At 37.8% G+C, this 14696-nt stretch overlaps 1 protein-coding gene across 1 annotated transcript in view; it reads right to left on the reverse strand.

Moving 5' to 3' along the window:
- Positions 1–7397: 7397 nt before the first annotated feature.
- LOC140940091 (small G protein signaling modulator 3-like) overlaps positions 7398–14696 on the reverse strand; it is a 31597-nt gene continuing 24298 nt past the window's right edge. The window contains exons 24-31 of the mRNA XM_073388979.1: positions 14009–14057; positions 13215–13271; positions 13074–13102; positions 12857–12919; positions 12362–12421; positions 11939–12002; positions 11070–11105; positions 7398–9389 (exon numbers count right to left, since the gene is read on the reverse strand). Coding sequence (XP_073245080.1) covers positions 9318–9389; positions 11070–11105; positions 11939–12002; positions 12362–12421; positions 12857–12919; positions 13074–13102; positions 13215–13271; positions 14009–14057 — 430 coding nt within the window. The 3' untranslated portion in view covers positions 7398–9317. The remainder of the gene's footprint in view (positions 9390–11069; positions 11106–11938; positions 12003–12361; positions 12422–12856; positions 12920–13073; positions 13103–13214; positions 13272–14008; positions 14058–14696) is intronic.

Here is a 14696-nt window from a genome sequence, read left to right on the forward strand (position 1 = left end):
CTACAAAGATGAATACCAGGTTAACTTTATGGAGCAAAACAGTGGAAATGTAACATACACTGAATATAATCAGTACTGACATAAAAGTATCGGAGAACGGTAACCAAAAAGTTGTGTTTTCAAAATTCCGGACAGAAAGGAATCCCACCTACTTAACTCTAAGAAAGAGTTATAAAAATTAACAACAATAAGGACCCTCTGAATCATTTAGTTTTCATAATTGTGTGTTTTTTCTTAGTCGGCATAAAAGTACTGATTACTTGAAATACTTACTTGAAAGTACCGATATGATTACTCGAAGATTTCACCCTTGCTTCTCTCAATGGTCATTAAGTTTTGATCTTCAAACAAAGTTATATCGATCGGGTTTGACAAAACCCTGAAACTTAAATCATCAAATTTGGGACCTTCGAGACCGTCTGTCAAATTTTGGTGAGCTTTAGATTCAGATTCCAGTTTTGAAAGCGAAGAAAGTAATTTGCATTGCAAAATCATCTTTTTACCAATAACAACTGCTGCTTAGTGTCAGTAGAAAGGCTCTTAGACACCGTTACTTACGCTATGTACCTTCTTCATCTGTCTGCGCTGTCTGCCATGAGTATATAATTTAACACAGGATGAAGCGGGACTTTTTTTGTATAAATCTCTTGGATTGCTTAGACTATGAGCCTTAAAGACTTAAAAGAGTTAAAACTCTTGGCCAATTTGTTACAAATACCATTAAAATTTTTGGCCGAGTCCCGCACGCAAAGGAGCTGAAACGTTACTTTTGAGAGGGAAAACAGATCACCGAGATATTTTTGCCTGAAAGACATTTGACTGAATGGTCACTTAACGGCAGCTGTAAGGGGTGTTACACAGAGGCAGGGCTGAAGGTTGTGAAGCAACAAAATGCTCCTGGGCGTAATACATGTGTATGCAATATTTATTAATTTTCACTGGCAAAGGGATTAAATTTGAAAGGCTTTGCTTGCGTTTCAGGCAATTTGTCTTTTTTTATGACATCAGGGGAATATTTCTGCCTTTCGCAGTAGGAATATGAAAACCATCAAAACATCGTTACACTCTCACAAGCCAAGAATTATCAGTTATTAGAAATAACGTTATTAAAAACACCAATTATTTACCCAAGTCTAAGAGCAACTTCATTCAAAATTTGGACTTTTTGGCGCAGTTTTTTGTATATCTCTGAAACGACTCGAACGAATTTTTTTTAAAAACTATTTACATAGTCTTCATACTTTATATAATTATCTCTGAAACTTTCATCAAGATTGATTCACTCAGTGCAACACCTTGAAATTTCAAGACAAACCTATCCTGTGAACCGGTCAAAAATTCGCGCTACAACATTCACGGTTTTGACGTTATCGGCTAATTTTTCGAAATTAATGTGGACAATACATATATGCAGGACTAGCACATTTCAGTGTGAGAATGTTCGATGTTTTACATTAAAAAGATATGATAAATTCAAGATAAAAGTACTAGTCATGGAGGATGTATAGTGCGCATTATTTTGGAAAAATTGACTTAACGTCAAAACAGTGAACGTTGTAACGCAGATTTTTTTGGAGTCTTATCAGAGATATGCAAAAAAGGGCAAAAAGTCCAAATTTTGAATGAAGTCGCACCTAGACAGGTGGTGAGAAAACGGGTTAGTTGTCAAGATCGCAAGAACGAAAATACACCAAAATTTCCTGGCATCAAAATACGATATCAAGCAGCATTCTGACGCTACTTAAAAATAATTTGAGTCATATGTTTAACGTTTTTGTTAAATAATCTATTACGGCTATTGAAAATTTAAGGTTTGAAATGTATTTTCGTTTTAGTCGAATTCAAACATACAGAATTGTTTACTTCTTACGGAGATTGTTTGCTAAACACCAAACTTTAAGTTCCTGTGTTGGATTTACAGCAGCTGGTCTATATCACACAAAATTTGGCTTTTTTCAATTTCAAAGGTTTTCGTTATTGTTGTCATGGTAATATCGATTTTACTTAAAACTACATTTTCACCGATCTCAATCCGTAGCCAATTACTGGAGAAAATTTTATGACAATCGGACAAGGAAAAAAGCACTTTGAAGGCCACTGAAAAATATCGGTATGGCCTCTGAAAAACTGTATCGAAACATCTTAAAAATATCTTTTCACCACATTGCATCTATTCAGTTTTGTTATCTCGAACAGGAGAACTAACTATAACCCTAGAGGCTTCGTTCTGAACAAGAATTAATCGGAAAAACGTGATGAAACTGACTGTATTTAAGAAAACGTATTATTTTGTTCAATTCTATAGTAATTTTAATTTGTTGCCTTTTATTACAATTTTACTTTTAAAATAAACAAATATATAATGATCAAAAAATTTTGTTTTGAAGACACAGGTCCCTGAGGGGCTTTGGCTTTCGGGGAAATTTGAAGCCGGTATATGTATTAAAAAAAAAAGGCAACTCTACATTTGATCTCTTCAAATGAGATTTTGAAGGTGTACTTACGGGAAGTAAAAACAGAGCAACGAAGGCGCTCCAAACTCGAGGAGAGGGGGGGGGGGGGGGGTCATTCATGCTCGCCCAGAAAATTTTTTAATTTAGGGTCTCGGAAATGTCATTTCCTGCGTTTTCTGCAGAACATTTCAGAAAACAAATACGACGAAAATGCAGTAGTTAGTTGTTTATTTTACCCATCTCTAGTGTTATGCACCTATCAATGTTAAGCCCGAGGGGGGGGACCCCGGGCATATGTGGGGCATTTGACCTCTTTTGCCTTCCCCACCCTCGGGAGTTTGACTTAGAATCAGGGCCCCAGGGTGGGGACGTTTGCTTTTTTTTTGCGAGGAGGACTGGTAGCTAGTCACGTCTGTGCCGGCCATCTTGGAATTCACTGGAGCGCTGGCTGGAAAGCACGGCTGTTTTTGAGGTAAGCACTCGTTTCTGTAAACAAAAACACTGCTTCTCACTACTGGTTGTCAATATAAATTGATGGAACACCTTACTCTGTGGGGATTGTGTGGATTTTTGATAATGTCTCGCTTTCGCAAAGCATCGAAGGAGTTTAAAATATAAAAAAAAAGCTTGGCAATTTATATCAATTATTTGTAAAATATACACAACAACTACTATGAACTTTAGGGATATTACTTCCCTAAGGTGGGGATATTTGATCTTATTTGACCCAGTTTTGGGGCCCCACGGTGGGGACTTTGACCAAAAAATCTTCTGAAAAGTCAAATGCCCCACGTATGCCCGGGGTCCCCCCCCCCCCTCGGGCTTAACATTGATAGGTGCATTATTGACAAGTTAGCCGGTTTGTTACCGCGGAAAAAACGGGTAAAACCGCAGTAACGCCATTAAGGAAAGTTACAAGCAAAGGGCGAGACGTCTAGTGCCCTTCAGACGAGCAAACTCTATTACAACGCCATCAATATATATCTATAATGCGAAAAATTTATCAATTATCCCAATTTAACAATGTTCTCAGTAAAATGCCTTCAGGAAATAATTTTTTTTTCTAGATTTCATGTGTACGCACGGGCGTATGTCCGTATATGTACATGTACGCAATGCCCGTGCTTTTTTTACTTTTAATGCACAATTTGCGTAAACTTCTAAGTGAGCCATACTTTAAAGCCTTCAATATCCCGTAGAACTTAAGTACTAAATTACATTATTGCTTGAAACAACAAGCAGCGTTGCTCCAGGGTCTTCAGGGTGATTATATTGCCTTTAGAATTTTTTGTGGTTTGGCATTTGTAATAAAGCCTAAATAACGGTTTGTCATTCCGGAAATTATTTCTACTCGGAACATTTTTCAAATGTCTGAAAAACTCGGCGGACTTTTCCTTACCAAACGGTTTATTTCGACGCAAGCCGGCTTGATGGTTAATCTTAAACTCTAAATTTTTTTGTCGTTTCGTGCAAGACCGAACAAGCCCATGGCGCATTGTGAAAATTAATATTAATTATGATAAGTTTGTAAAGGCAAATCGGAACGAATCTCATTCGAAAATGTTCTGTCGTCCACGGTCAAGTACGTAGTTATAAACCAGGAACAAGATGAGCTCTCATGCAGTTCTAACAGCAATGTATAAAGTGTAAAATAAAAATGTTTCAAAGCTTTCAAATAACATTTATTTTTGGCTCTGCTTTGAGCATAAGTCATTACCACACTGGAGAGAGTAAATCTTCAAAACATTTTGCCGTTAGATATGGGACATAAGAAAACGGACAAGAAAACCCTAAAATAACATCTAAATGGTTCTTTAGTTTTATGTGACAATTATATGCTACCTCTTCAAGCCCAATCTACACCGGCTAACAGCCAAATTTGATAGCCACTTTTTAAGAACTTTTGGCGCAAATATCAAATAAAGCGAAAAGCACTCGCCGTCAACGCCCTCTTTTTAAAACCGGTCTAACCTTTTTCTAGTCAGTTACACGTGCAGAAACACACAATCTAAAAGATGAACTGGTCAAAGTGTAATTGAAATTAAGACCTTTCTTACGTATTTGGAGCACCAGGGTTAATAATATAACCTCAACTAATCTTATCAGTATTCTATTAATGGCTTCTTTGCAGTTGGTCCTATAAGAAGCGTGCAGGAGCCATAACCCACATTAACCGTTATTTTAATGGATACTGTGACATTAAGGCTAGATAGTACCTTTGTAATAATTGATATGTACTTACCAAGGCCGTTTAGGACGACTTCTCAAGCTTCAAACCGTTCAGCGATGATTCAATCGCGATGTTGCAAGAATTCACTGAAATTTCCATTACAAAACCTAGATTCAGAATCGATGTAAAAATCTTTAAATCGAAACTACGAAATTAAATAACTTACGTCCGTTTATAATCTAAAGCAACATTTAACCTGCAAGACTCTTGCAAGATAATATCTTATCAGTGGTTCGCTGTTTAGTACGTGAGGTAGGATACTCACGACTAAATAACGAAAAGCGAAGTTATATAAACGACTTTTCTCAGTGGGAGGTCACCTTTAATTACCACGCATGGAAGAAACGTCTTTCCTGTCTTAGCGATGACGTATTTAAATTCAAAGATTGTCTAAAGCGAATCCCATGCAGATCGTGTACTCTGGAAGAAGAACTTGGTTCAGACTACACTGACTGTAGTTGAAGAAACCTGACAGGATGAGCGGGGATTCTTCCTCTCAGTGGTTCTAAACATTCGTATTTGCATGGTGTTTTCTGTTTGGTGTGATCAATTATTCAAACCTTTACTTTTAATGCAAATACAGACAACAAATTTAAGAGAAAAAAAAATTCTGCATGCGTCAAGAGTCTTATTAATTACGGTATCACTTCCATTCCATAGCTTTTTCTGTGAATTATCACGTTTTGAAAAGTCAGTTTATTTTGCTCACCTGTTAGCTTTTGAGCCGCCTTTTCTAGATTATACATATTAATGATTCATCATTATTTTTTCTTTGTCTTGTCTAGACTCAAACATAGAGGATTCTTTTGAGAGAGTCTCTAAACGTTATGAACCGCGTTAAACCGCGTTAAAAGTGACAAAGGAACCGAGGATAACATGTTGCACTAAACTTTCAAATTTCCAAACTTATTAGCTGAATAAATTAACAACCTGCCATTTAAACTCTGAAAATATCATGTCGAGATTAAAACTGCAACTGGATCCAATACTGGAGTGTACAGATTTTTAAAATTAGTTTAAGAGCCTGCTGTTATTACACAAAATTTTCAATTTGTTTTTCTAGATGTAAGCTGCCGTACAATGCTTTCCTTAGTAGTGTTCGAGAGTAATGGGTGAGATATTAATTTGAGCCACATTGACATTTTTTCTCGGGCATGCATTTTCAGTATTCTGGCTGCACAGCTTGACGCTTGTCCGATACAGTTTATAAAAATTTCAAAAGTTATGAGAACAGCGAACGGTTGCTATTCACCTAAAAGCTACCAAAACAAAACACGTCATATGCTACTAGCCTCTTTAACTGTAGTGCGTAGGCTTCTGAACTCCAATACTAGTAGCAATCTCCTCTTTCATGTTTTTAGCTTCTTTCAATCTTCTCCTCTTTGTCATAATTAAGAGCAAATGAGGGGAAAAATTATTATACATCCGGCCACTAGAAGCGCTCTGTAATTGGTCAATTTAGCTTGTGTCCTTATTCAGCCCATTCAAGATATGATGAATAAATTTCTCATTTTCTTTTTTTACAGTTAAATGGTTAAGATTTTTAAGTTAATACATTAAAAACAAAAATCATATACACAGGCAATGGAATTACTGGAAAACGAGTGCGCATGTTTCAAGATGATATTCAGAAACGAGATGAAACGCATGCACGTGTTTCGAGCTGAACGCCTGCTGACGTCAAGCAAGTAGAACTATGATGTTATATGGCAGACATTATATGCTTGTTGATTTATTTATGTTTGTTTTAGTGCGAAGCGGAGAAGAGCCTTTAGTAGCCACGGTTCCTCTCTCGCCTCACTTGACAAATAACTTAGAGGCCCCCGTGGAACTAAATGCTTTTTTTACCCAGCCATTATTGAGGGAGCGAGAGAGGAAGGGAGGAAAGGCGCCTTGTTAATTCACTTCATTTCAAAAGGACTTAACTGAAAAACTCAATGGAGGAAAGATATTAGTTTAGGGCAACTAATATCTTACACCGAACCACTAAGCAACAAAATCGTAAAAACTGAAACTTGTAGTTTGGGATGGGTAAAATTCGAATGGGACAGACGCAAATTGTTGTCGCTAAGAATGTGAGTATTTGTAACTGCTCATCGGTAGAACACCTGAAATGTGTGCAACCCACAATTCACCGCTTTAGGAAATGAGAAAGCAACAGTGACGAGTTAACTTTCGCAAGGACTACTGGGATCGTTACTGAGGGTGCGTCGATCAGCTATTGGCTAATTTTTCCCTTGTCCCCAGTATTTGTTCCAGAAGTCTTTGCGAAAGTTAACTTAGCCTGCGAGCAAGCTCTCCTATTTGGGCGAGTGAAACGAGTCTCGCGAGAACGCGCGATCGAGCGACGAAGCTTCGCTTGCGGCAAATAGGAGAGCTTGCGTGCAAGCTAAAGTTAACTCGGTCCAGTTTCCTTCTCGTTTCTCAAGTGGCGAATGGAGACTGAGCCTATTGTTGCCCCATTGTTTGCCTATTGTGATCCAGTCATATGGGTATCCCCTCTAACCCTAACCCGAACCCAAACCGCTTAGGTAATAAGAGAAGAGGATGCCCATATCACTAGGGTTTTGGGAATGAGGACGCCCATATCACTGTAAGAGCGAATTGTTTTTGACTAACCGATTGTACAGTTAATGACAGGGCATATTAGTAAAGAAAACAACGTAGTCATTATGTTATGGAAGTCAAACCAGTCAAAGAACAAACTCAGTTACTTTCGCACATGGTAATGACAGTTACACATTTTATTTTATCGTACCCACACAATTTTAATTGTCGGGTGTAAGAAATCTGTTGTGTCTTACTGAGTCACATTTCTCGTATATCTTTCACCTTTTAAGCCCCAAAACCCACATACCAATTCTCGATACTGATCTGCATTTTCCCGTAGCTGATCATTTCTTTATTCTCCCAACCTTTTTTCTTCGTTATGTATCGGTATTGTTTGGAGAAAATTGATGTTGGTCACTCACGGGGACTCAACATGCAATACCGCCCCCTGTTTAAAAAAACAGCTGTTACTTCGAACAACGTAATAACTACAGATCCCTTTCTTGATCTTTAAACTTCTAATTAGCTTTACTTCAGTCTTTGAAGTTCACTTATAGGCTGGGACGATTTAGATGAATAGAACTATAAATTTACACTACATTTACACAACACTTAAAAAGTATGTTTAGGCATATTATCTTACGGGGAAAAAAAAACAAACAAATACACAACCATTAACTTAACATTTTAATTAAGTCCCGCCTAAATGAACCGACTGAAATTCAAATTCAGGTACTATTCAAAATTCAATTACTCGACATCCAGGAAGAAAAATATGCGTTTCGAGTGATTAACAGTTAAAATTTCACTGCCAAAAGCATAATGAAACCATTTATCATTAATTCAAAAAGAAGAATACTTGCGAAGTGAATGATTTATGACTGAATTGTCGAGAACATGGATATTTCTGAATTTAACATCAATAACGCGGCTGTTTATAAGACAGCCTGACTTGTTGTACCCCCACAGTCAACCCTTTAAGCCCAATTTCCTTAAAGAATTATTTTAAAGAATCTGATAAAAGAACAAAGTATTTACCCGATGGCTAACATTGTATTAACCCTCAAAACTTTTTCAATTGATTAGCTACTAATGTTTACTTTTCGGAAAAGTATTGTTGTTAGTCGCTCTTGGGACTTAAATGTAAAAGGCTAACCCATTTTAGAACTAAAATAATCAATAATCAGTTTTCAGAGTTTAAAATAAGCTTGGTAAACAAAAGTTTACCAAAAGTTTACTTAGTTTGTCACGCAACGCTCCTACAAGGACATAACGTCACTTAATGACAGCCGAGAAAACTATGGCAGGTTGATACGACAGTGTTGCAAGGTAAACTATTTGTTCTTTGACAACGTACAAACCCATGAATAATCCCTACTGCTTTTGCAGGTAAGCCAAACCAAAATCCCCATTACATTTTACATGTTGTGAAATAAATTATCTAGAGTAATACCCTATTTCTAGATTTGCCGTTTTCCTTAAGAACAGTCATGAAATCTATTAGGTGAAGCAGGGAAAACGTATCGTGACCACCAGAATATTCCGTTTTAAATTATTACAACTAATAAGTTAATTTATTCTTTACATGCGTTCTCGTCTCTGGTCATACCCCAGTAAAAGGGTGAAAACTAAATTAATATATAACTCTTGGAAGTCTCAGCACATCGTTGGTACTGCACTCCAGCGCGAGAGCACCTTAACGTGACATTTACACCTCTTATTTTAAATATTATCTCCAATTATTTACTTTCCAGCCAAGAGAACGCGATGGTGTAAATTAGAGTCTGTTTCGCCATCTGAATTTCCTCTTACTACAAAAAAGCAAGGGCCAAGGACAGACTTTGGAACTTAACGACCTTACTTGTATTCACGACACCACAATGATACAAAACGATTCTGCTTTCCAATTAAAAAACGTTTTGAAGTAAACCTTGTTGTGTTGCCAAGCAACACAAAAGGTTGGCACTTCAAAACACTTCCGTGTGAAAACATGCAGTTAGTTTGTCCAAACCGCTCTCTTGGATCGAAGCGTGTGAACGCAGAGATATGTTATTCATTGGTGAATGATCTATAGATTATTTGTATCAGAGATCCCAGCTGAACAAGTGGTGTTTCACCAACATGTCTCGCACGCCATCCTTCATAGGCTGGGTAACCTGTGACAAAGTGAAAACAACGGAAAGTTAGTAGCCTGTGAGCAGGCTTACGGTTTTGTGCTGGGTTTTGCGTTGGCTTTCGCGCGTGGAGTTTACGAACTGACTCTAAACTGACTCTGGTTTCGCCGTTCGCTGAGCCAGGTTGCGATGCAAACCGTCACTGATCCATGTGGATTTAGAAACCTGATTCAGTGCCTAATCAGGCCTGTTTTACCCTTGCAAGACTAAGGAGCTTTTTAACCGAAGTTGTTGATTTTCGTGTCAGAGAAACCATTTACTCGGAGACTTGTTATCGTTCCGCTAAGTGATTTGTTACCTCGAAAGCGGTGGTATTTACTTTCTACAATTAAACATTAAAAATGAACTGAATCCACTTACCTCCTTAAGATCCCGCAAGCAATAACCGGAAAAGAGAAAGAAAAAACATTTCATCGTGAGAAAACGTTAGAATATACTGAAAATAAATATTTATTCATAACAGAACCCTTCACAAAAATCCCATGACCAATAGTTATTCAGTTCTTATACAAGAAAAATAAATCATTCTCATTCCCGGGGACTTGTAAATGTTCAATCTGGCAGCAAGAAGAGAAATGCCTACTCTAGGAATTGATGGTGGAGAACGAGTGAAAACAAGGAGGAACTAAAACGCTTGTCCTCCGCTGGAAAGAGCCTTCAGGATCGTCAGTTCATGCATATCACTTGGCAGTACACGCCAGGGTTTTTCTCCTCTCACTCTATTTTGAGCGAGAAAGTCCACTTGGATGGGGTGTTGTTGGTATATTGAATTCAACAAAAAGAGTTTAAATTATTTCAATGAAACTTAAACTCAGAGGAGTCCCTTATCTTCTTTAAGGATATAAGAGGGACAGGTGGAGGGAAGCCGGGGACTATTCTACAACATTCTAATCCAAACTATTCAATAAACTCTTGATAAAGATAGATTATTAAAGAAAAATAAAACAACAAAGGGCGATATTCAACAAATGATTTAGCAGCTGTAGGAAAACTACTGGCAGCCAGTTAGTGTTTACAGGAATAAATAGAAGAGAACAAGTTGTGTTTAAAAACGTGATTGTTAAGTAGAAGGATCGACGTCAAAGGTTGAATTACAAAGGCCACGATAAAAACGTGGCGTGGACCCGAGGAGGACCCATTCTGGTCCAAACAAAACAGAGGAAAGCATCTGCATGTATGATACACCAGTGCTCCTTAATACTTGGATGCATCGAGAGAGGGCCGCGGCGGTGCTAGAGGATAAGCAAATGTTTTTTGCATTTCCTAAGTTGCTTTGATTTTTAGTTTTGTTCGTTTTTTTCCTAACTGTTAACCAGGATTTTTCTGGGTAAGGAATGATACTGCTCCTTTATACATGCTAAATATATTCAGTGGTCATGGTCTGATGATGAATTCAGTTTTGGACTCCATTGTTCTCCAAAGATCAGCACTACTCTTGGGTACTTCAAGAGTGTTACTCGAATCATCGTACGTAGTCTTTTCCGTAATCTAGCAAGGGGAAACTTGAATGACAAGGACGAACGTGCAAAAAGCCGCGAAAAGTGTCGCAAAAGTCCGACATCAATTATACATCTTCCACTTAAAAACACCTCTTTATAGTGCCTAGTAAGTGAAATATCTGCTGTACAAAGCCAAATGTAGACAATAAAACCAATATCTAACCTGGAACTTCTTTTGACTGACGTACCCATCTACAACCTGCTATGAAACACAGAGTTTAATATTTAAGCCTAATTACCCTTACAGCCATAGGATATGCACAGTATCTCAATGCAAACATGCATCTTTACAATATCACGTGGGAATGACGCAGATATCATGCATGCTCTGCCTATCCACACTGACTCTGAACAATTCCCTATCATAAATAAAAGCACCTGTAAACCCTTATCTTTAGCAAAAAAGAAAGTTAATTGCTCCTTCCCAAGACTCATTAAACACAAAACCCTTATAAGACGAGCACTTTTAACATATAAACTGGTATGTGTTTCTTGAATGTAAGGCTAGACGGTTATAACAAGGTAGCGGGCATCTGTAAATCCTTGTCTTTAACCAAAACAAATTAAATTTTTGCGTTCCCAACACCATTCATATTACACACAAACCCCTTATAACGTGAGCATTCTAAACATTTCAGAAAACTAATAGGTGTTTCTTGAATGTAAGGCCAGACGGTTATACCAAACTAGCGAGCACTGGCGTGTAATGCAGACACAGCGCAAGAGAACAGAAAACACAAATCGGGTCCCTTGTAGAAGTGTAAGTTATCAGCGGACTAGAAGAAATCAGTTAAAAAGACACTGTTATTCACTAGATACGCGGTAGTGAGAGTTGGCTAGTCACGAGAGAAAGTATTAGTAAGAACAATGTTTCATTTCTCCCACCTCTTAAAATCCCTTGCACTGAGAGCTTGTTTGAAGGACATCTATTGACCAGTAGGGTATACAGTCAGAATACTCTTCCACTTCTCGTCTTTACCCTTATACAAGAAAATTTTTCCCCGCTTATCCCGGGTATTCTAAGATACTTACAGTCTTGCGTTCCCCAGTCAGCTCCCAGTCGATGTTGAGATTAAAAGCAAAGGAAGCGAGAGTTCTGAAGGACGAAGGAAATGTCATTGAAAATCAATGACGAAAACCAGTTCACATTTTATAACAAATCTATCTCGAGTTTTCAGCTTATCGTGTCCGATTGCCTGGGGCTACTGAATTTTGCAATCGGGGCAGGGAATTCTGTCCTTGACTTGCTCGACGGGCACGTGAACGTTTCGGGGGAATTCAAATTACAGAAGTACTGCAAGACAGATTACTTCAACTCCTAATAAATTCATGTGGATCGACAACGATTTTTTTTTTCTGATCTGATGCACGCATATGAGGTTTTAGGGTTGCGTTCTAGCTAACAAGGGACTCATTAAGACTTATTACTCATTACTTATAAGTGAAGGTTTTTACCTGAGTTCACACTTAATTTGTACCCATCCTGGACTTCTCAGAAACGACCATGGATGGTACCTAGAATTCATGAGAAGAAGATAGCCCTTTGTCAGGTTATCCAAGTAAGTTCGTCACGCAACAGCGGCGCAAGACAAGGTCATTTATACTTCGTATTTTTTTTCACTTCTTAGTGCCATTATGGTCAGCGAATATCAGTAACGAGTAATCCACCAGCCACGTAACATAGCAAAAGATGAGCCAACACTACTAAGAGGGTGTTGCAACAGACACAAAAGGGTAGCGGTGTTTAAAACTGAATATCAACGGCACTTAGCCTGTCCACAGGTCTTTTTTCAAGGAATTTATAATTGTGACTCCCACCCCCTTGCGCAATGGATCAATAACCCCTTCCCCCCCAACCGCGGTTAAACGAGCTCACACAACAGATAAGTATCCATCTCATTTAACAGTCATGATCAAAGCTACAGAAGGGAAGGAATCAATGTTACGTACCACTTTCCAACGATATCTTCACATGCACATAGCGTTTCCAGCCAGAGATGAAGGCATTGTTCGCTATTAAAAAGATTGAAACAATAATAATTGAAATTCAACCATCTTGCCTTGTCTCAAAACACTTGTGGCACAACTTTAGGTCGAACGGTTAAAAGCTAAGGTATTGAAGGCAAACTATATAAACAGCCGAAGAAATACATAGTAGTTCACTTACTTTAGGCCGTAGCATATAAGGGAGCGAAACTGAAAGAAAAAAAAGCAGTGTAAGTCACACAATTGAGAACGCAGATTGATAGATGCAGTAATTGAAATTTTGTTTCTTTTTCTTATATTTTCAGATCAGTGATGAGTTTACCTTGATATCCATTTGTGAATTTGCAGCATCGTGACTCATGTTTATTGACTGAACCGCCTAAAATACGAATTAAATACATAATAAGCTTCCTTATTTCGTAAGGTTGACATCAGCGGCTGAATCCCCCAGTTTATCTGCAACTTAAATCCCTTAATTTACGGTAAAATTTCCCGTCAGCAGCGAATACCCTAAAAGCGATCATCTAGAGGTCACAATACAGGAACTGGTCGTTTAAGAGAATGAACCATGCTCACAGGGTATCTTCCAAGAAGACGTCCGAACAAATCTACTATAAGAAACAGTAAATTACGATATGTGCAGTTTCTATGTTGAAACTAAACGTTCTCTGTATACTCTGAGTAGCGTCTAAGATTCAGGGAACGTTACGTCGAAGAGATCAGACCCTGCATCACGTGATCTCTTTCAAGAGGTTAGGACAAGAGAGGTTCCAACTGTAGTGATTTGACTGGGAGAAGTTTGGTGTTTTGGACTGGTGGTCGCCCATGAGAGGTGGTAGCAAAGGTTTGACTGTATTAAAGAGAGAAAACTGGTCCCGAGTAGCAGTAACCTGCGATCAGGCGGGTTTTATTATTTTAAGACATGGTAGGGAGGGCATAACTGTTCACAAATGGAGCTACACTCAGTGTGGACTTGCACACATTTTAAGCATCCTAGTGAAGAACAGTAATTTCATTTACATAATTGTGTCCCCTTAGAATTGTAAAGGTGGGTATACGATACATTCAGAATAATACAACTTAACAGATCAATCCAAATAATCTTAATTCACTTACTCTGTATAGAATTTCTTCTGGTGACAGAACTTTGCCGTCTTCGTCCAATCTGCCAAAAAACAAAATCACATCACTTCAACGCCGCCTATGTCACTGACTGAAAACAGATCTTTCTCATGTATTCGCCACGCTAAAAATTCACCATTACATTTCTAATATTCCAAAAATTTCTACCTAAGATTTAAGGAACATCTAGGCTTGGTATAACACGCAACAACAACATCAACGACGACAACAACAACCTAATCACGCACAGAGCGCATGATTAACAGCAGATGGTTTTGCGGCCAACTTAAATTTGAAACATTTAAAAACGAAATATCGTCAAGTTGGAATCTTAAATTTGTAAACGTCACGTTTCACATACTGTCACTAAATCAAATAGATTTATCGCTAAAAAAGAGATACGGAGAGAATAAACGAAAAAAATCGGTTAAAGGAGTAACAACCATAAATAAAAATTTAAGAAACACAACTCGTTTTTTCTAATCTCTTTTACATTAATTTTTTAAAACGAGGCAGCTCAATAAGACATTTTTCCCAAACTGAAAGAGGAGCAATTGCTGCGGATACAAAGGAAAAATGGAGAGCTTTGACAAACTACTCAAAAACAATAGAAGAAACAATGATATAAAAATGAAAGAAGGAAAACAAAAAGGATCTAAAGGAGTCACAGCTATAAAGCTGC

Source organism: Porites lutea, chromosome 6 (genome assembly GCF_958299795.1).
Source record: "Porites lutea chromosome 6, jaPorLute2.1, whole genome shotgun sequence".
Taxonomy (NCBI): Eukaryota; Metazoa; Cnidaria; class Anthozoa; order Scleractinia; family Poritidae; genus Porites; species Porites lutea.